This window comes from Anolis carolinensis, unplaced genomic scaffold (assembly GCF_035594765.1).
Source record: "Anolis carolinensis isolate JA03-04 unplaced genomic scaffold, rAnoCar3.1.pri scaffold_10, whole genome shotgun sequence".
Classification (NCBI taxonomy): Eukaryota; Metazoa; Chordata; class Lepidosauria; order Squamata; family Dactyloidae; genus Anolis; species Anolis carolinensis.
Window position 1 is genome coordinate 23,277,558 of NW_026943821.1, and position 23,137 is coordinate 23,300,694.

Consider the following 23,137-nt stretch of genomic DNA (forward strand, 5'->3'; position numbering starts at 1 on the left):
GATCTACTCACATTAGCATGTCCATCGACACCTCCAAGGTCATGTGGCCATTGGCATGACTGCATGGAGCGCCGTTGCCTTCCTACCAGAGCAGTACCTATTGATCTACTCACATTAGCATGTCCATCAACACCTCCAAGGTCATTTGGCCAGTGTTGCACTGACCACTATCCATAACTGCCCTTGATTGAGGCCCTGTTGGTGCACTGGGTTTAACCCTTGTGCCAGCAGGACTGATGACTTGAAGGTTGGGTTGCTGATCTGAAAGTTGCCAGTTCAAATCCAATCCTTGGAGAGCGTGGATGAGCTCCCTCTATCAGCTCCAGCTCCATGCACGGACATGAGAGAAGCCTCCCACAAGGATAGTAAAAGGTAAAGGTAAAGGTTTCCCCTGAAGTTAAGTCCAGTCGTGTCCGACTCTGGGGGTTGGTGCTCATCTCCATTTCTAAGCCAAAGAGCCGGCGTTGTCCGTAGACACCTCCAGGTCATGTGGCTGGCATGACTGCATGGAGCGCCGTTACCTTCCCGCTGGAGCGGTACCTATTGATCTACTCACATTTGCATGTTTTCAAACTGCTAGGTTGGTAGGAGCTGGGGCTATCACTGGGCGCTCATTCCGCTCCTGGGATTTGAACCTGGGACCTTTTGCTCCGCAAGTTCAGCAGCTCAGTGCTTTAACACACTGCGCCACTGGGAAAAACATCTGGGCGTCCCTTGGGCAGCATCCTCGCAGATGGCCAATTCTCTCACACCAGAAGCGACTTGCAGTTTCTCAAGTCGCTCCTGACACAACCCCCCCCCCCCCCCCAAAATAACAAAACAAAAACAACAACAGCAACTGCAGTTGATGAACTAGGTAGCCATTGGGAGCGGGAAGGAGATCCAGAGCTGTTATTTCACTTCACAGAAAGTGAGCCTCCAGTGGCATAGGGGATTAAAGCCTTGTGACTTGAAGGTTGGGTTGCTGATCTGAAAGCTGCCAGGTTCGAATCTCATCCGGGGAGAGCACGGATGAGCTCCCTCTGTCAGCTCCAGCTCCATGCAGGGACATGAGAGAAGCCTCCCACAAGGACGATAAAACATCAAAACATCTGGGCGTCCCCTGGGCAACGTCCTTGCAGACAGCCAATTCTCTCACACCAGAAGCGACTTGCAGTTTCTCAAGTCGCTCATGACACAAAAAAATCCCAAAAAGCAAAACAAGAAAAAAACCCAAAAAACATAAACAACAACAACTGCCCTTGGTGAGCTAGGTAGTAGACATCTCCAAAAAATAGTTTTGAATCGTATATCGGAATTATTTCAGATTGTTATTGCTTTTTGATACGCATTCCGAGACATTGTCTCACTGCGCAACCAGCATTGTTGGCCCATTCTCTAATTGTCTCTTAATGGTTCGTTAATTCCCCCCCCCCCAATTTTTTAAAACATATTTAAAAAAATATTTTTAAATTTTTTTTTGTTTCTGAAACCTACCTTGAATGGGAGCTTAGCGCAGCCTAACATGGCTGCCGCTCCCCGGCCAATCAGAAGCTTCCACGATGGACGCAAAGGTGGGGCTAACATCCTCTGCGTTCACATGGAAGATTGCCATACGAGCCTGGTGTGTAGCGACTGCGCATGCGCATCCGCCATTTTAGAAACATTTAGAATCATTACGAATTTTCAGAAATATCCGAAATTTTTGGGTGAAAAAATCGGAAATACTTTCTATATCGAAGTGCCAGTGCTCCCTACTTTAGAAACGAGAACTGAAACATTTTTTTCGTCGATCGGACATGCCTACTAGGTAGCCATTGGGAGTGGGGAGGATATCCAGAGTTGTTATTTCACTTCACATTCACAGTTTAATATCTCATTTGGCATCAGATCCAAAGATGGAACAATATGCAAAGCAAGAGTTTTATGGCAGGAACAAGGAGGAAAGCATGCCTTTGTGTGCTTTATTTGTGCCCACGGTAGGAACACTTCAGAACCCCAACCTGGTGGGATATCCATTTCCTCTTGCTTTTCTCAAACCACGACCCGACACTTGTACTTCTATTTCCATCCTATTTTTCCCCCTGCAGAGAGACACTGCTTAGAAAAAGACAAATCGTATTCAGGATCCACGGATATTGCCGGTGTAATTTCCCCTTGTTATCTGCTTACGCTCCATTTTTATTTTGAAAGGATTCCTTTTTTCTCCCCGTTGCTATTAACACTGAGAGTGTTCTCCCTCTTTTATGCCTTTTTCAGTGTGTTGCTGCGATTAATCTATGTCAGATCCCTCTCATGTTCCACTTACTTTGGGGCTTTTTTTTCTCCCTTTTGCAAAAATCTCCTTCATCTGCGATCAACCACCTTGTTTTTGCAGTTTGCTCGCCGCAAAAAAAAAAAAAAAAAAAAAAAAACCAGAAAAAAGGGAACGGAAAGTTTCTTTCCAACATCGCCATATCTTTTCAATTTCTGATGTCAAATCCAAAACTTCTTTATTGATGGGATTATCTAATCCAGGATTTGCATAAATCCATCTCCCTGCTTCTGATGGAGCAGAGCAATTAACTTCTCTTGCTATTAAACGATCACCGGAAAGTTGACAGAAGAGTTTAGTTTCTGCCAGAAAACCCCAAAACTTGATTATAAGAGGAGTAGCGACAATAGAACAATTTGTACCTAGGAACAGAAAGAATATTCAAATATAGTTGAAAATTGGTGAAAATGGGCTTCTTAAGTGCTGAGAAACACTAACAAGAAGAACCTTGGACCAATGAGGTTCTGTGCAAGGTCTTATTCAACAAAGAATTCCCATATTGTTTTCTGTATGGAAGATGTTATTCTGAAAAAAATTCAGGCAGAGAAAACAGCGTTTTTGGTACAGGAAACAGCATTTCCTGTGACGAAAGTACGAAATCTGCATGTAAATATTATTTTCTGTATTAAGGAGTGCTATTTTCTGTACAGTTATGTATTATTTTCCATGCAAAAATAGCAAATGATCATTTTACATATGGTAAGTGTGGATTTTGGAGTCCCCAATGGTGCAGTGAGTTAAATCGCTGAGCTGCTGAACTTGTTGACCAAAAGGTGGGCGGTTTGAAATCGGGGAGAGGGGTGAGCTCCCGCTGTTAGCTCCATCTTCTGCCAACCTAGTAGTTCGAAAACATGCAAATGTGAGTAGATCAATAGGTACTGCTCCGGTGGGAAGATAACAGCGCTCCATGGAGTCATGCCAACCACATGTCTTTGGAGGTTTCTACAAATAACGCTGGCTTCAAAATGGAGATGAGCACCAACCCCAGAGCTGGACACAACCAGACTTAATGTCAGGAGAAAACCTTTACTTTTATCTTAAGTACAGATTTTAACCTTGATGATCTTCTTGCTGCATCTTGGGTTTCCTTGGGCAACATATGAGTAGTATTTAGGCTGAAAATGGAAGTGTTTTTCATTTGAAGTGCCATGGTTCAATGTTATGGCATCTTGGAAGTTGTAGTTTGTTGAGACACCCGCACTCTTTGGCAGAGAAGGCAAAAGAACTTGTCAAACTACAACTCTGAGGATTCCATAGCATTGAGCCATGGAAGGTAAAGTGGTATCTATTATTATTATTATTATTATTATTATTATTATTATTATTATTATTATTATTTTATTATGACACAGCAAACAAGATAGATATGCTGGATTTCATATCACAAAATCACAAGTCGAACACTTCCCAAGTGTCTAGGACTGTGTGATGTATTTTCGGATGATGCGTGCAGATCCCAGTAGGGTGGCCTTTTGCAGTTGGCAGATTGTAATTTGGTATTATTATTATTATTATTATTATTATTATTATTATTATTATTATTATTTGAAACACAACAAGGCACTCTGTTGGCTGTTGTACTTCCCAAGTGTCTATGACTATGTGATGTATCGGCGAATAATGCGAGCAGATCCCAGTAAGGTGGCCTTCTGCAGCTGGCAGATGGGGATTTTGTCAGCGCCAATTGTGTTTAAGTGCAGGCCAAGGCCTTTAGGCACTACACCCAGTGTGCCCATCACCACTGGGACCACCTTGACTGGCTTGTGCCAGAGCCTTTGTAATTCGATCTTTAAATCCTCATATCGTGTCAGCTTTTCCAGTTGTTTTTCTTCAATCCTGCTGTCTCTTGGGATTGCAACATCGACAATCCATACTTTGTTTTTTAACACGATTGTGAGGTCAGGAGTATTATTATTATTATTATTATTATTATTATTATTATTATTATTATTATTTTATTGCATGACACAGCAAACAAGATAGAAATGTTGGACTTCATATCACAAAATCACAAGTCGAACACTTCCCAAGTGTCTAGGACTGGGTGAAGTATTTTCGGATGATGCTCGCAGATCCCAGTAGGGTGGCCTTTTGGAGTTGTTATTATTATTATTATTATTATTATTATTATTATTATTATTATTATTATTATTCTTTCTATGGCTTGAGGCCATAGGGAGAATTTACAGTGCAGGGATATGACAAACTCCTTTAAAACTCATGCTGAAGTCTGAAATCATGATTCCTAAATGTGGGAAATATGAATCCCTACCGGGAAAGGGTTATGATATTCCTAAAACCTGGACACACACCCCTGAGCTTTTGGATTCACACTGGAATATAATAATAATAATAATAATAATAATAATAATAATAATAATAATAATAAAAAGAACTGGTGGGATCACAAACCTGCAAAGGTCTTGGAAAATGAGCACACAAAGATACTGTGGGACTTCCGAATCCAGACTAACAAAGTTCTGGAACACAACACACCAGACATCACAGTTGTGGAAAAGAAAAAGGTTTGGATCATTGATGTCGCCATCCCAGGTGACAGTTGCATTGACGAAAAACAACAGGAAAAACTCAGCCGCTATCAGGACCTCAAGACTGAACTTCAAAGAATCTGGCTGAAACCAGTGCAGGTGGTCCTGGTGGTGATCGGCACATTGGGTGCCGTGCCAAAAGATCTCAGCCGGCATTTGGAAACAATAGACATTGACAAAATTACGATCTGCCAGCTGCAAAAGGCCACCCTGCTGGGATCTGTGCGCATCATCTGAAAATACATCACACAGTCCTAGACACTTGGGAAGTGTTCGACTTGTGATTTTGTGATACGAAATCCAGCATATCTATCTTGTTTGCTGTGTCATACAACGTCATTGTGTCAATAATAATAATAATAATAATAATAATAATAATAATAATAAATATACACATTGGGTGCTGTGCCAAAAGATCTCAGCCGGCATTTGGAAACAATAGACATTGACAAAATTACGATCTGCCAGCTGCAAAAGGCCACCCTGCTGGGATCTGCGCGCATCATCCGAAAATATATCACACAGTCCTATACACTTGGGAAGTGTTCAACTTGTGATTTTGTGATATGAAATCCAGCATATCTATCTTGTTTGCGGTGTCATAATAAAATAATAATAATAGTTAAAGTTAAGCTCTGCAAAGAGAAGAAGAGGTGAGAGAATGCGGTGCAAACTCAAACTCCAGATGGTGTGAGCAAAATGTCAACTAAAAACTTGAAATGTTGTCCCCCTCCCCTTTCTTTTTTTTCTTTTTTGACTCTTCACTCCATTAAGCTTTGAAGTCGTTAAGTGAGGTCAATAGCAGTCAGTCAGGAGGAGGCGCAACAGAAAGCAAGAGGGAAGTGCGGGGAGAGAAAAGTACATTAAAAAATAAACATCCCCTGAATATTCTGCAAACATCCATTACAAAGGTTGATGAACTCATAAAGCTGCGTCGGCAGAGAGCCAACTGGGAAAAATATATATATACATGTGTAGCACTCTGAGAAAACTACTTGTTCTGACCTAGTTCTTTCAAAAACCGGATGAGGAAAGCATCTGATACAGCAGGAGGGTCATTTTCATATCTGCAGCATGAAGCAAGGTCAGCCTTTTGGCCTCAAACGTGCTCATTCTGCTTACATGAATCCAGTGTGGTGGGCATCCAAAGTGACTTTCCCCACCGTATTTGTTGCATCATAGTCAACATATTGTATTATGTGGCCTGAATATTAGCATTCCCAATAGGATTTGGAGACATTGCTCTTTTGGACTACAAAATCTTCCAGCAAAGACTCTTTTTAAAAGAGCAACCATGCAAATTTTAAAGGTTCTACATTTGTTGTGGTTCAGGATTTTCTCCAAGGTTTTGTTCTTCACCTTAACCTCAGTCAAACCAATCTTTTAACCAATAAATGATAAAGATGATATGGACTGACCTATGGATAAAGCACGAGGTTTTTGGACGAACAGATCTGAGCAACCGTATTTTTAAAATTTATATACTGTAATTTTATACTGTACTAGTTGTGCCCGGCCACGCGTTGCTGTGGCGAAGTATGGTGGTATGGGAAATAAAGTACCTGTAAGTGATCTACTCACATTTGCATATTTTCGAACTGCTAGGTTGGCAGAAGCTGGGGCTAACAGCGGGAGCTCACCCCACTCCCTGGATTAAAACCACAGACCTTTTGGTCAGCAAGTTCAGCAGCTCAGCATTGTAATCTGCTGCGTCACTGGGGGCTCTTAGAAAAGTTCTAGAGAAGACATATTCTCCGATAGTACCTATTGATCTACTCACATTTGCATATTTTCGAACTGCTAGGTTGGCAGAAGCTGGGGCTAACAATGGGAGCTTACCCTGTCTACAGATTTGAACCGCCGACCTTCCAATCAGCAAGTCTTCAGTTTAGCAGTTTAATCCACTGTGTCATCATGGCCCTTCTACACTGCCATATAATCCAGATTATCCAAACAGATACTCCACATTATATGCTTTGAACTGGAGTATATGAGTCTACACTGCCATATAATCCAGTTCAAGGCAGATAATCTGGATTTTATATGGCAGTGTAAAAAGGCCCTGAATTAATTCTATAATATACTTGTTTTGCCCGGCCACGCATTGCTGTGGCTTATGCTTTCAGAGTGTTGTTCTATATTTACTGTCCTGATTTTAGATATTATATTGTTCTGTATTATTATATCACAGTAATTATTACATATTATATTTATAATCTTATATTATCTGCTTAGAACTGGATTATATGAGGCCCCTTCTACACAACTGTATAAATGCACACTGAAGTGGATTATATGGCAGTGTGGACTCAAGATAATCCAGTTCAAAGCAGATAATATAAGATTATAAATGGGTTATATAGCTGTGTGGAAGGGCCTTGAGTCTACACTGCCATGTACTGTAATCCAGTTCAAATATGATAATCTGTATTTTATAGGCAATGGGGAAGAGGCCTAAGTGAGGCCTAACTCTGCCTGTCCCCTGGGCTGAGTGGGTTGCTAGGAGACCAAGTGGGCAGAGCTTAGCTTTCTAACTGGCAGCAATTGGATAAAAACAATTATTTTTCTCCCTCTAATTAGGACTTTATTTTTCTTTTCTTTTTGTTGTATGAACGTAGAGGCATGGATGAGGGGTTGTGCTGCCAAGTTTAGTGTTTCTGGGATGTGTAGTTTTGTTGTTTTGTCCTAGGCCGAAATTTCATTACCTTTTATATATATAGATATACACCCTAAAACCTTGGGCAGGAGAGAATAGCACCGGTATTGGATTTTCCCAGGTTTTGCTTGGTGCCCTGCCTGCATTTTGCTATAAGGAACGCTTTAATTATGAAAAGAGACACAAAATACTGAAATTCTGGCAGAAAGAAGGCAGAGGAGACGAGGTTATAGTTCTGCTACAAAGCTAATGCAGCTCATCCCTCCGGAGAAGCAACCTTAAGCTGTTCCCACTCACTTATATTCTTGTTCCTTAAAGGTAAACAAGACCCAGATGAACCGCCAAAAAAACAGCCGTGGCAGAAAATTGAAAGCATCGCTTTCCCCTCGGTTTCAGTGATCTTTAAACAAGGGGCAAAGGAAGAGAAGAGAGTTTTCTTGTCTCTCTTCACAACAGCACACAGTATTCTCAGGAGAAGGATGCAAACCAGGGCAATTCTAAGTCTAGGGCTAGAAACAACATTTGAAAACATTTCCCCCCAAAATAGTGGAACTTTCAATTTCTTTAGCAACAAGAAACCAGTATAAGAACAAATCTGGTCTTTGCAATCTGGGAGATATTATTTGTGAAATTTGCACATTGCACATTATAATTTTTCCTGTCCTCCAAGACTATGGACTGAAGCGCCATGATATTGCCTCTTTCAATGGCCATGCTTTTTTACTATGTTGAGCCTATGCTTGTGGAGTTGATATATTAATCTGCTGTGATGGTTATGTATTTTATATTGTTGTATTTTATTATTGTGTATTTTGTTGTATGTTGTTGGGCTTGGCCCCATGTGAGCCGCCCCAAGTCCCCTTGGGGAGATGGGGGTAGGATATAAAAATAAAGTTGTTGTTGTTGTTGTTGTTGTTGTTATTATTATTATTGTGCAAAACCACATGACCTTGCCTCGTTTTCTATGTGAAAAATTCTGCTTTCTGAATTTTGTGCAGAATAGGTCCATAGCTACAGAATTTTCTGTCCAGGAAGCCGTGCTTTCCTGTGCAGTAAAAGCTTCTGCACAAAAACAGCCTATACAAACTTAACGGTTCCAAGGATTTTGGATATAGGATAGGTAAAGGTTTTCCCCTGACATTAAGTCTAGTCATGTCCGACTCTGCGGGTTGGTGCTCATCTCCATTTCTAAGCTGAAGAGCCAGCGTTGTCCATAGACACCTCCAAGTTCTTGTGGCTGGCATAATTACATTGAGTACTGTTACCTTCCCATTGGAGCAGTACCTATTGATCTACTCACATCTGAACTTCTAGGTTGGCAGAAACTGGGGCTAACAGCGGGAGCTCACCCCTCTTCCCTAATTAGAACTACCGATCTTTCGATCAGCAAGTTCAGCAGCTCAGCGGTTTAACCATTTGGAAATGAATAATGGTGAATATTTCTCTGTATATTTTTTGAAGGCAATACTCTTGCTCTAAGACCCCATCTACAGTGCCATATAATCCAGTTTCAGAATGCAGATTGACTTCACTGAACTAGATGAGATGGTGGTGTAAGATTCATATAATCCAGTTCAGTCTGCATTACATGAGTCTACACTGACCATCATAATGCAGTTCAATCTGGATGATATAGCACTGTAATTGGGGCCTGAGTCTACGTTGATCATTACAATGTAGTTCAAACTGGATTATATCGCAGTGTAGATTGGGCCTGAGTCTACACTGAGCACTACAATACAGTTCGAATGGCATTACATGGCAATATAGATGGGGCCTAAGATTTTGAAAAATGTAAACAGATGGGACAGAGAGGAAGTTTTGAAAAACTTCCATCCTCCCCACCTTCTTACTGAAACACCTATTTCAGTCTATTATTTATCCAATTACATCTCGATATAAAAATCCAGCTCCACTAAAGACTTTAATTAGAGGATTAAGGAAGGTACTCAGCTACTCTAATGAAGTCCAGCCGAGAAGACCGATCAGGATGGATTAAGAAAGCGGGGATCACGCGGAGTGGCGTCACTCCACCAGCCGACACCTCGCTCACTTCCGCCCACTTCCATCTCTGCATTGGTCGCAGAGATTCCGAGATTGAAACATACTAAGTGTATGGTTTACTTATTCATGGCAACTGAGGAAGACGGCTTTGTATGTACAAATCTTATGAAATAGATACGACAACTGGGGTACAAACGAAGTTTTGCACAGCCCTAATAAATACATTGCATCTTCAGAGTATCATCTGAAGATGCCAGTCACGCAGCCTCTGAAAATGCCAGCCACAGATGCAAGCAAAGCGTCAGGAGAAAATGCTACTAGAGCACGGTCATACATCCCAGAATCCACACAACACCATAATAATAATAATAATAATAATAATAATAATAATAATAATAATAATATGAAATCCAGCATATCTATCTTGTTTGCTGTGTCATACTATGTCTTTGTGTCAATAATAATAATAATAATAATAATAATAATAATAATGGCAATGACAAAAGCAAGCAGAAGCAGGTATGAAATTGCAAAAGAAGAGTTTCCTATATCTTTGGTCTCATGAATGAAAAGTGCCAAACATGTTTTGACAAAACGTCAGGAGAAAATGCTGCTAGAATATCTTCCCGCCGAGGTGGTACCTACTTATCTGCTCATATTTGCATGTGACATTTTTGAACTGTTAGGTTGGCAGGAGCTAGAGCTAACAGCGGGAGCTCACCCCGTCCTGCGGATCTGAACTGCCAACCTTCAGATTGCCTGTTTCTTGCAATAAATTATTATAGTTAATTTAAGTTATTTAAAGAAATAAAAAAAACCCTGAGCAACTACTGGGATTTAGATTATTGTGCAAAGAATATTATTGTCCTGTCTGCTTTCTTGTTCACTCAGCTTTAATTATAATTTTCATGGCCAGCACTGGAACTAGGTGATTGTCCTTCTCCATCAATTACTCAAAGTCACACCCAGTAACTATAAAAGTAACTACTATAGTTGTCGAGATGCCACAAATGGAGGAAAGTTGTTGTTGGTTAAGTTATGGTCACAATACAGTGTATTTATTAGAGCTGTGCAAAACTTCGTCTGTATCGCATTTGTCGTATCTATTTCATAAGATTCCTACAAACAAAGCGATATTTAGAAACGTGAGAGGCACTCACGTTATTTCTAATCAGTTATCTCTAAGTAGTTACTTCAAAGCTCCATGAGATAGATGACATTATTTCAGTATAAAGTTGGCACGACTCTAAATTCACGTCAGCTGCATCAGACATCAAGTTCACAAAATCAAGCTTGCTTTGAATCTAAGAAACTGGAGTCACTGGTTTGGGGAGAAATTGCTGCAATTCCGCCTCAGGGTGAACAGACTATATTGCTTGCAAAGCAAGGGAAATTGTGTAACCCGAGCTGATTCATGCTGTCACCGGGACAGAAAAAGGCTTCGGAGAAATATATGAAACCCATCTTGGCTTTGTTCTCCTGTGTTCAATGGGCCCAGCGGCACTGCCTCTAATTCTGCCCTTCGGTGATGGTTTCTTCCCACATAAATATTCAAGTTTCCAGCAGGTTGTCTGTGATTTGGGTTGGGATCCAAGCAGGCTTTAACTGTTACCTCTCCTTTCCCGAACTATGGCAGTTTAGTCCAGATCCCAACCACAAAAGAGCCCCAATGAAGTCACATCTCAAGTCAAGAAGGTGTTGAGTGATGGGACCAGGATGTCCTCAACCACCAAATACAATTGCCCGGAGATGAGAGTTCCATCCTTTAAAAGTTAGTATTAATCCTTGTAAAAGTTACTTTTCATCACTGGAAAACTTTTAAAGGATGGAACTCGCATCTACTGACAATTGTATTTGGTGGCTTCGTCATTGGAAAAGTTACTGTTACCTTTTCCAACAGCTCTCCGAATCCTCCAAAGGTGCTGAGAAATGGGACCAGGATGTCCTCAACCACCAAATACAATTGCCAGTAGATGAGAGTTCCATCCTTTAAAAGTTTCTATTAATCCTTGGAAAAGTTAACTTTTCCAGTGACTAAAAGTAACTTTTCCAAGGATTAATAGTAACTTGTAAAGAATAGAACTCGCATCTACCGACAATTGTATTTGGTGGTTTCGTCATTGGAAAAATTACTGTTATCTTTTCCAACAACTCTCCGAACCCTCCGAAGGTGCTGAGAAATGCGACTAGCATGTCCTCAACCATCAAATACAATTGTCGGTAGATACGAGTTGCATCCTTTAAAAGTTACTATTGATCCTTGGAAAAGTTACCTTTTGTCATTGGAAAAGTTACTGTTACTTTTTCCAACAGCTCTCCAAACCCTCCGAAGGTGCTGAGAAATGGACCAGGATGTCCTCAACCACCAAATACAATTGTTGGTAGATGCGAGTTCCATCCTTTAAAAGTTACTATTGATCCTTGGAAACGTTACTTTTCGTCATTGGAAAAGTTACCATTACCTTTTCCAACAGCTCTCCGAACCCTCTGAAGGTGCTGAGAAATGGGACCAGGATGTCCTCAACCATCAAATACAATTGCCGGTAGATGAGAGTTTCATCCTTTAAAAGTTACTAATAATCCTTGGAAAAGTTACTTTTCATCATTGGAAAAGTTACTGTTACCTTTTCCAACAGCTCTCCGAACCCTTCAAAGGTGCTGAGAAATGGGACTAGGATGTCCTCAACCACCAAATACAATTGTTGGTCGCATCTACTGACAATTGTATTTGGTAGTTGAGGACATTCTGGTCCCATTTCTCAGCACCTTCGGAGGGTTTGGAGAGCTGTTGGAAAAGGTAACAGTAACTTACTATTGATCCTTGAAAAAGTTACTTTTTGTCATTGGAAAAGTTACTGTTACCTTTTCCAACAGCTCTCCAAACCCTCCAGACAGAATATGACCTATCAGAATCTTCAATCTCCCACATTGGCTTTTGGATTCAGAAAGCTCTAGTTGAAAAAAAAAATGTAACTTTCCACGTTGTACCACTCTTTCATTTGGCAATGGGGGAGATTTAAATCCAAAACCTCCTTTCTATTCTCCAGAGGCCAATGAGGCATCATAATTCCATCCTCCCCCTCTCTCCCCAGCATCTGTTTTCCTCTGTCCTATCTTATTATCAGAAATACGACTAGCAATTCCATTTTCCACCCCGGCAGTCTAGCATTCCATTATGCATCGAGACAGTGAGCATCTTGAGGATATATAGCTCTTTAAGCATACTGGGGAAGCTAAATCTCCCCCCAATTTTTTTCCCAGGGATTTTAATTCCCCCTCCCACCTTACTTTTTACACGGGTTCCATTAGCTGTGATTTCCTTTAGACAAGTTGGCCATAAAACTGCCTCTGAAATGTGCGAATCCGTTGCATAGAATTTCATCATCGAACTGGCAGCTCTCTAATTGCTGCCTTCCCTTTTTTTAAAAAAATGGCTTGTTTTACGCTCCTGCTCAAAGTGCTTTCAACACAGAATAGATCAACATGATTTCCCATACTCTTTCCTACAACTGGTTCAATTAGTAGGAAACTAATTCTCAAGGGAGCAGAAGTCCTGGAAGATACTATGGTGATGCTATGAGGAAGCTTTGGGCGTTTTGCTCGTTGAGCCGGAATGAAAAACGGGGAAGGGGGACATGCAAGGAAGACTTTCCTAGATATTTTGCTCCTCTTTGCAAAGACTACATAGGTGTGTGAAGGAATGAGTAGGGCAAGCCTGGCTGATGTAAGCCAACCACAGCTCAGGGAATGCTGTGAAAGGGGAGTGGGAATGAGAATGAAAGAAATGTAATAGAACAGAGGATTGTCTCTGTGAGAAGGCATAGAGGATTTGATTTTGATTGGATCTGACAGAGAAAGTAGAGTCAGATGAATAGGAGAACTGACTGTCAGCTTAGGGAGCTGTGACTTATTGAAAGTACAAGGATTCATATATGAATTCCATGTGTCTTAAAAAGCTTTCGCACACTTCAAACCATGGGAGAGGAGTGAGCACCCGCTGTTAGCCCCAGCTTCTGCCAACCTAGCAGTTCGAAAACATGCCAATGTGAGTAGATCAATAGGTACCACTCCGGCGGGAAGGTAACGGCACTCCATGCAGTCATGCCAGTGGCCACATGACCTTGGAGGTGTCTACGGACAACGCCGGCTCTTTGGCATAGCAATGAAGATAAGCACCAACCTCCAGAGGCAGACATGACTGGACTTAACATCAGGGGAAACCTTTACCTTTTACTAAAAAGCTTTCATTTGTTTTACCACTGTCTCTGGTTGTTCACAGTACTGTCATGCTAAACATAGAAATCCCACCACTACGACACGCCACAGGTTACCCTGAGGCCCAAGTGTACAATCCAAGATGGGATTAAATAGGGAGAAAGGGCTTCTGCTTCTACTTCTGCTTTATTGACTATTCTAAAGCCTTCAACTGTGTGGATCATAATAAGCTGTGGCATGTTCTTTTGGATAACAAGTCACTTTGTCTGTCTCCTGAGAAATATGTATAAAGACCAAGTAGCCACAGTAAGAACAGACCACGGAACAACAGACTGGTTCCAGATTGGGAAAGGAGTACGGCAGGACTGCATACTTTCACCCTCTCAATTCAACTTGTATTCAGAACACATCATGCGACATGCGGGGCTTGAGGAATCCAAGGCCGAAGTTAAAATTGCTGGAAGAAACATTAACAACCTTAGGTATGCAGATGATACCACTCTGATGGCCAAAAGCGCGGAGGAGCTGAGGAACCTTATCACCAAGGTGAAAGAAGAAAGTGCAAAAGCTGGGTTGTAAAGGAAACCAAGATCATGGCAACCAGACCGATTGACAACTGGCAAATAGAGGGAGAAAACGTGGAGGCAGTGACAGAATTTATATTTCTAGGCGCGAAGATCACTGCAGCCAGGAAATCAGAAGACGTTTCCTTCTTGGGAGGAGAGCAAGGACCAACCTTGACAAAATAGTGAAGAGCAGAGACATCACATTGGCAACGAAGGTCTGCATAGTCAGAGCAATGGTATTCCCCATAGTAACCTATGGTTGCGAGAGCTGGACCATAAGGAAGGCTAAGCGGAGGAAGATAGACGCTTTTGAACTCTGGTGCTGGAGGAAAATCCTGAGAGTGCCTTGGACCGCAAGAAGATCCAACCAGTCCATCCTCCAGGAAATAATGACCAATGGCTGCTCACTGGAGGGAAGGATATTAGATCTGGTCCCTGAGCTGACCTGACACTGACAACTTTCCATGAAAGGAAAAAACAACTGTAGGCAACGGGCTAGTTCTCGGAGAAGAGGAGTCCTTTAAGAGGTCCTCCTATGAACATTCCTGTTCAGGTTTTCTAAACTCAACCTTCTCCCAGATGTGTACCTTAGGGTGAGAGGATCTGAGTGTGTCGCAGCGGCTGAACGTGATGGTGTCAGGAGACTAGATTCTGTCAAAAGCCCCAATCCTGAGTAGAGTGGCCCAAGAGAGCAGTTGAGAGACCTGATGATCCCAATGGTGAGGACAAGGAAGCAGCCTCAGAAGGAAAGCTCAACGTAAGAGAAGATCCTCTGAAGATGCCAGCCACAGAAATGGTAGGAAAGAATCCTGCTAGAACAAACACTGCCTACAGCCCGGAAACCACACAACACTCCAGTGAATCCGACCATGAAAGCCTTTGAAAATACATTTACATTCCCAAACTACTGAAGTACAAGTCTTCTGTGCAGAAGGTCCTAGGCTCAATTCCTTGACACCCCCAATTAAAGGATCTCAAGCAAGCAGGGCTGGCTGAAAGCTGACAGAATTGTTGACAGCGGGCAGCTCTCTGTTCCCTTAACCAAAGGATGAAGGTGGAAACGTGCTTTTGTTTTGAACCGCAACTTTGCCATTCTAAGAAATATTCCCCACAAAAGGCCACATTCTATAGCATAGCTGTCAGTAAGGGAGAAACCTTGTCAGGTTTTTTTTTTTAGTGCATAATTGCTCCACTGCATTGTCTTCCGTCTTGACTAATGTTTCATTGTGCAAAGGAACATCTCAGCATAATAAAACACAAAGCCGCTTTCTCTCCCTCTCCTGCTTTCTAGAATTTTAGTCACTCAGAACAAATGCATCACAATGAAGGTGGCTACCTTGAGGTATCCATGGAGGATACTTTCCAGGCCAGGCTGCACTTGACTGAAACTGCAGGTCCAACCCAAATGCTATTGGATTATCTGAGTTGTGTTGGAAGAACTACAGAGAAGTATCCCCTCTATAAATTGGCTAGCTTTTCCCATGGTCTTCTTTGGGGTCTCATATTCGTGGAAATTGCCAATATTAGTTTTCCTTCCGATCTAGCCGTCTTAATATTTTGAAGTTTTTTTTATATGTCGGATAAGTCTATTTTTAAGGTGTAACCGCCCTTTCAAATAAAGTCTCTGAAGAAGAAGAATATGGGAAGTCATGTTTTTTTTTTTTTTTGGTCTGTTTTTTTTTTTGGTTTTTTTGCTTTTCTTTTTTCCGTTACTACTTATTTATTTATTTACAGTATTTATACTGTAGCATCACCATTCCGCCCTTCTTTCTCACTCAGGGCAGATCACATTATACACACATAGGGCAAACATTCAATGCCCATAAACACATGAAACAGAGACCAAGACAGACAGACGCAGAGGCAATTTAACCTTCTTCTGAGGGGATGTTTGATTCTGGTCACAGGGGGGAGCAGCTGCTTCATCATCCACTCTGACGGCACTTCCTCATTCCAGGTCGTAAATTAGTTAAACTTGCCTCCCCACTTTTATAAGTGGTACCTTATTTCCTACTTGATAGATGCAACTACCTTCCGGGTTGCTAGGTCAGCAACTGAGCAGGGGCTATTTTTTATTTTTAATTGACGGGTGCTCACCCTGCCATGGGCTGGCCTTGAACTCATGACCTCATGGTCAGAGTGATTTATTGCAGCTGCTCAACAGCCTGCGCCACAGCCCGGCCCCAAGGATACTTACTATCCTTTCTTTCCATATCTATTATTCCTCTCATCTCTACTTCACTATCCCTGTATCAATGTTTTCCTCGCTTTAATTGTAGATATCACTTATAACACAATAAATTTTTTTAAAAAAATTGGCTAGCTTTTCCAGTATGACTCTATGATAACTTCTGGGGGAAGTATACCACAGAATCATCTGGAGAACTTAGCAAATTCCTAGAGAGACTATTTCCCTCCAGGAAGGGAACTTGGGACTTCCTTGAGAACTTATGAAAGGCTCTCTCTCATGGAGGAAACAAGTAACACATCACACATGGGGTTGTTGTATGTTTTTTCGGGTTGTATGGCCATGTTACAGCTCAAAAAACATACAACAACCCTGTGATCCCAGCCATGAAAGCCTTGGACAACACATTGAACATCACACAAGCTTCCCAGGAATAAAACTATTCTGCTACTGTCGATGTGTCTGGGCATAGAGGTGGATAATTGCTGAAGATGGCAGATTGTTGTCCATTAATGGGAAAGAAACCACTGGGAATTTTTCTTTCACCTGGAATACCGCATCCAGTTGTGGGCACCACAATTGCAGAGGGATATTGAGAACCTGGAACATGTCCAGAGGAGGATGACAAAGACTAAAAACTCTGAAAACCGAATCCTATCATAAATGACCCAAGGAGAGGGGTATCTTTAGCTTAAAGAAAAGACTGAGGTGATGTGACTGCCATCTTTAAATATCTGTAGGACAATCCAGAAGAAAATGGAACAAGCTTGTTTTGTGTTGATTCAGGAACTAGGACATGAAGCAATGGATTTACATTGAAAGAAAAGAGATTTCATCCAACCATTGGAATAGCTGGTCAACTGTGGAATGGGCCATCTCAGAAGATGGAAGACCCTCCTTAGAATCTCTTTAAACAGAGGTTGGATGGTCATCTCTCAAGAGTGTCTTACTGGGGTTGGACTAGAAGGCCCGCATGTCCCTTCCAACTCCATGATTCTCCTATGTTTCTGCTATATTCATCTACTGCCATTAGTATTGGGATTTTGTCCCTTATGTTCCATAGTAAGTTGTGCTTAGGTTTAAGTTTGATGCCTATTAACTTGATTGGTCTGAACGTATGGCAAGTTCCAACTGAAGTAGAACCATGAAATCAATGTCCAATGATGAGGCAACACTGACATAAATCTAGTTGATTCAGTAGATCTGCTTAGTTCGAACTATCAATTAGATTCAGGCTACTGAATATAATATTAAATATAATATTACTAATAATATTACCATATAATGATATAGTACAATATAGTAATTAACGCTTATATTGTGCTATGCTAATAATATATTGTATGTTCATTTGATTTGTAAGCTGCTCTGAGTCCCCTTCGGGGTGAGAAGAGCGGGATATAAATGTAGTAAATAAATAAATAAATACTGACATGCGCAGGTATATAGGAATATGCTTAAGTATTGGTATTATCTTCATCATGTTTTGGGAACATCCCTGTACCTTAAGTATTGGTGAATGTTGGTTTGTTTATTTCATGTATCTCTTTCCCCACTTTCCCCAAGAAGGCCACACAGAGATCATTACATTCTAGATTGCGAACCAATGAGGAAAAGATTATTCGAAGGTGGAAATTTGAACATCATTGTCTCCATATAGCAAACTTATTCGAGACTCTAAGAACAAAGCCAGGTACAGCACACATTCAAATAAATAATAAGCACCGCCATCTAATTCCATTGTAATACGTTAGTTCAGAGTCCTTGGTTTTTCACTGACATGACATCACCAGGAAAGCGAGGAATTAGCTTCACAAATGTGCATTACCTTCATAGTTTGCTTTGAATCCCAGTAAGTTCCTCACACTGTCTGTCTGGAACAGAAGCCACATCTGATGCTGGGTGCTGACAATCAGATCAGGGACTGTTGTACCTGTTAAACTGCAAAAAAAAAAAAAAAAAAGAAGATAAACTAGTAGTAGGAGTAGTAGTATTACTTCTTAGTAATAGTATTACTTCTTAGCACTTTAATCCCTTCCTACCTTAACTTATCCCACATTATCCCAGTTGACTCTCTGATACTTATTTATGCAATTTATTAAAGCTTTGGATATTGTGTTTTATATGCCCGACCCCTTTTATCTCCAGTGGCGGATGTTGTATTATTACTCATTTGTTCTGATTTTATGTGTTTTATTGTATTCTTAAAATCTTTAAATTGTTTATTTTATTTGATTTATGTTATTACTGTTTTGTTTTGATATCTGTTTTAATTGCTTTATTCTGTTTTGTTTTGGGCATCGCCCCATGTTAGCTGCCCCGAATCCCTTTGGGGAGATGGTGGCGGGATAGAAAAATAAAGTATTATTATTATTATTATTATTATTATTAATATTATTATTATTATTGTATGACACAGCAAACAAGACAGATATGCTGGATTTCGTATCACAAAATCACAACTCGAACACTTCCCAATTATTATTATTATTATTATTATTATTATTATTATTATTATTATTATTATTATTATTTGACAGCAAACAAGATAGATATGCTGGATTTCGTATCACAAAACTTGGTCAATTAAATTGGTCCAGGTATACGCTCACTCTGTGCAATAATGTTTTTACTGACTGTCATCTTTAAATTTATTGGTTTTTTTTCTGGGGAGAGAGGGCGGTCTAGAAATAAAGTTATTATTATATTATATGACACAGCAAACAGGATAGATATGCTGGATTTCATATCACAAAATCACAAGTCGAAAACTTCCCAAGTGTCTAGGACTGTGTGATGTATTTTCGGATGATGCGTGCAGATCCTATCAGGGTGGCCTTTTGCAGTTGGCAGATTGTAATTTTGTCAATGTCTATTGTTTCCAAATGCCGGCTGAGATCTTTTGGCACGGCACCCAGTGTGCCCATCACCACCGGGACCACCTGCACTGGTTTCTGCCAGAGTCTTTGCAGTTCAATCTTGAGGTCCTGATAGCGGCTGAGTTTTTCCTGTTGTTTTTTGTCAATGCAACTGTCACCTGGGATGGCAACATCGATGATCCAAACCTTTTCTTTTCCACAACTGTGATGTCTGGTGTGTTGTGTTCCAGAACTTTGTCAGTCTGGATTCGGAAGTCCCACAGTATCTTTGCGTGTTCATTTTCCACAACCTTTGCAGGTTTGTGATCCCACCAGTTCTTAACTGCAGGGAGGTGATACTTGAGGCATAGTTTCCAATGAATCATTTGGGCCACATAGTTGTGCCTCTGTTTGTAGTCTGTCTGTGCGATTTTCTTACAGCAGCTGAGGATATGATCAATGGTTTCATCAGTTTCCTTGCACAGTCTGCATTTTGGATCATCAGCTGATTTTTTGATCTTGGCCGTAATTGCTTTTGTCCTTATGGCTTGCTCCTGGGCTGCAAGGATCAGGCCTTCTGTCTCCTTCTTCAGGGTCCCATTCGTGAGCCAGAGCCAGGTCTTCTCCTTATCAGCTTTTCCTTCAATTTTGTCAAGGAACTTTCCATGCAATGTTTTGTTGTGCCAGCTGTCAGCTCTAGTTTGTAGTGTGGTTTTCTTGTACTGATTTTTTGTCTGCTGTGTTTTGAGGAGTTTCTGATTTTTGACTTCAATCAAAGCAGTTTCTTCACTTTGCTTTACATATTCTGCCAGGGCATGTTCATCTTCTTTGACTGCTTGTTCTACTTATTATTATTATTATTATTATTATTATTATTATTATTATTATTATTATTTCCACCACTTTGGTGGTATCTTCTGGAGTGTTGATAAGCAAAAACATGATGTTCGGAAGTGGATTGGGGCATTGGGGGGTTATTTCAGGCAAAAAATGAGACACAAAATGTTAAAATTTGAGAGGACTGGAGAGGTCTCCAGACAGGTATTGGGGATCCCAAAAGTCAGGGCTGGATATCGCAAGCAGCCTAAAAGGTGAACTTCCTCCATCCTCATTTACCTTAAAGTCTTTCATAACCTAAAATTAGATCTTGACGTAAACTCTAGGCAACTGTAACCTATATTTCAAGCTTGGTTCCCCAAAAAGCCACTAGACTCATTTCTCAAGGAAGCCTGTCTGGCGACTTCACAATCTAGTTCAGAGGGCCAAAGAAAATGTCTGTCCTTCATCATGTTTATGGGGAAATCATCACGGAAATGTTGGTGATGATGCCATTTTGAGTGATTATGAGTATGGATGCTGCATGCAGTGAACTGCTCAATATATTATTTTGATACTCTTTAGTGATTGTTTTATGATAGCGTCATGACGGTTTTATTGATTTTGAACACATTTGTATCTGTAGGGTTGGTGGTTTTTGTTTTGTCTCCTGGCTCACTTTTACCCAGATTTATGTGTGTATTTGTATAGGATTATATTTGTTGTTTTTTTAAAAGAAAAGAGATTAAAAGAAAATGCAAAGGTGGGCAAGGCTGCCTGAAATCCAGACCAAAGATTAGGGATGGCCAAGGGGCAACTTGGGTATTATGAGGTTGCGGATGGGTGGTGGAGGCACCATACTTGTTTCTGGAAGGATCCACATCATAAGAAGAGCATTGCATTGCCTTCAATTAGTCACTTGCTCAAAGTGTCCTGATCTGGTGGGAAGGTCTCCAATTAATTGATCTAAAGGGGACAAGGCATATAGAGCTCTCCTAAAGTGAGTCTGGAGAGATCTAGGCTTGTGCATGGATTCGGAGTGGTCGGTTCTTTTTGTCCAATGTGGCTTGTTTGGTTTGGCCAGAAGGCTGTAACAGTAAGGGCTCAGCCAACATGTTTCTTCATCTGTTACGGGACTACGTGGCAGCCAACCACTGCTCCTCCCCCCCATTCAGCACCACGTAACATGGAGAGGCTGCCTCACATGAGGTTTCCCTGTGAGTCCTGCCTGTTGGGCCCATCAGAATAAAAGAATGCCATGACGTGTCTAGGGAAAGGGTCCCAGGAAGGATGCTTCCTTAAACCCAGGCTCCCACAAGCCTATTATGATCCTCTTAAAATGATCTGGCAACATTGGATCATCAAGACTCCTACCTACTTGAACCTTCCTAAACTAAATAAAGACTGAGAAATACTAAGAAAGCTATTTTCACTGAGCATTCCCTGGAAAAATAAAGTATTCCTGCAGTCTGTCCTATTCACTTTTTCCTGGGAGTAAGCTACACACAGAGGCCGTCCAACCGCCAAGTGAGGTAGGCTTTTGCCTGTAGAGCCATCGTCCCGGGGGGCACCGTCAAAGCCCTGGGAGGATGGCGCCATTCTTACCCCTTTCTCCTATTTTCTGGGCCTTCTCGTGGGGGTTGGGGCCATGGAGGCGGGGCCGTGGGGGGCAGGGGGTGGGGCCACACAGGGGCAGGACCAGGCCGTGCGGTGGGAAGGCACAGCCAGGCTACTGGCAATGAAAGAAGCATTGGAGAAGAATTCAGGCAGAAAGGATACTGGCAGAATTGGGAAAGTGCCCCGCCTGGCCCCGCCCCCCACCCTGCCCCCCGCACCACAGGGGGGTCCCTGCAAAAATTACTTTTGCCTACTATAGAAAACTACCTAAGGATGGCTCTAGCTACACAGAGCACATGGAAGATACTTCTAAGTATGTATGTACGGTAAGTATCTTCATGGTTAAGGATGTTTCAATGATAATGGAGAGGAAAAGTCATCTTCCTTCTCCCTGAAAGTACCTTCAAATAGTCAACATTAATGACAACCCACCTGCTAATGTTGACCTCACCCCATCATGAAAACAGTTCCTGGGTCCCTGCTCCCCAGAGACACAGAACGTTCCAATTACATGCATCTCTCAATGCATAATTCATCCGTCTGTCCATTCATCTTCCAGGAAGGACCCACGGCAGTGACTACCTCGGGCTGAGAGGGGAATCGGTAATAGCATTACCTTCCCCCATAATTCAGTCTTGGCACCATCTAATGTACTTGTTTTTCCTGGGCGGTTAGTGTAATGTAGTTTGAATGATTGCTTACTAGATGCATTTCTAGCCTCAAGGTCAGATGAAGCTTTGATTTGGCCAAAGAACATCTCAGGGTCATTTTGGCTTAGTGACAATCATACAATGAAATGTTGGACTTGTGAAACAGTATGAGTTGGTTGGTCCTGGTGAAGGCGGCACAAAATAAAGGGAAGGGAAGAAGGGGAAAAGGTATAAAATTAATAATAACAATAATAATAAATAAAACATGTGTAAGTAGATAAAAGGGTGTAGTAGAGAGATATGTAGTAAAATGGTAATGGAAAAGTTAAAAAAATGATAAGAAACATGCTTAAAGATGTTTTGATTTTGATTTTTTTTAATTGTTGGATTGTATACAATATGTATACTTATACATTTTGAATGATAAATTAATAATAATATTAATAATAAAAACATTTATAAGTAGATAAAGGCGTGTAGTAGAGAGATATGTAGTAAAGTTGTAATGGAAAAGTTAAAAAACTGATAAGAATCATGCTTAAAGATGTTTTGATTTTGATTTTTTTTAATTGTTGGATTGTATACAATATGTATACTTATACATTTTGAATGATAAATTAATAATAATATTAATAATAAAAACATGCATAAGTAGATAAAAAGTGTGTAGTAGAGAGATATGTAGTAAAATTTGTAATGGAAAAGTCTAAAACTGATAAGAAATA

The 23,137-nt window shown here is 40.9% G+C and overlaps 1 protein-coding gene across 3 annotated transcripts in view; it reads right to left on the reverse strand.

The window, feature by feature from the left end:
• The window catches only part of csmd2 (CUB and Sushi multiple domains 2), a 632,593-nt gene that overhangs the window by 256,515 nt on the left and 352,941 nt on the right, over positions 1–23,137 (reverse strand). For 2 of the 3 annotated variants that reach the window (XM_062962418.1, XM_062962417.1), the window contains exon 12: positions 18,300–18,412. The exons of the other annotated variant lie outside the window; for it this stretch is intronic. In XM_062962418.1, the coding sequence (XP_062818488.1) occupies positions 18,300–18,412 (113 nt within the window). The remainder of the gene's footprint in view (positions 1–18,299; positions 18,413–23,137) is intronic. 3 annotated transcript variants of the gene reach the window in all.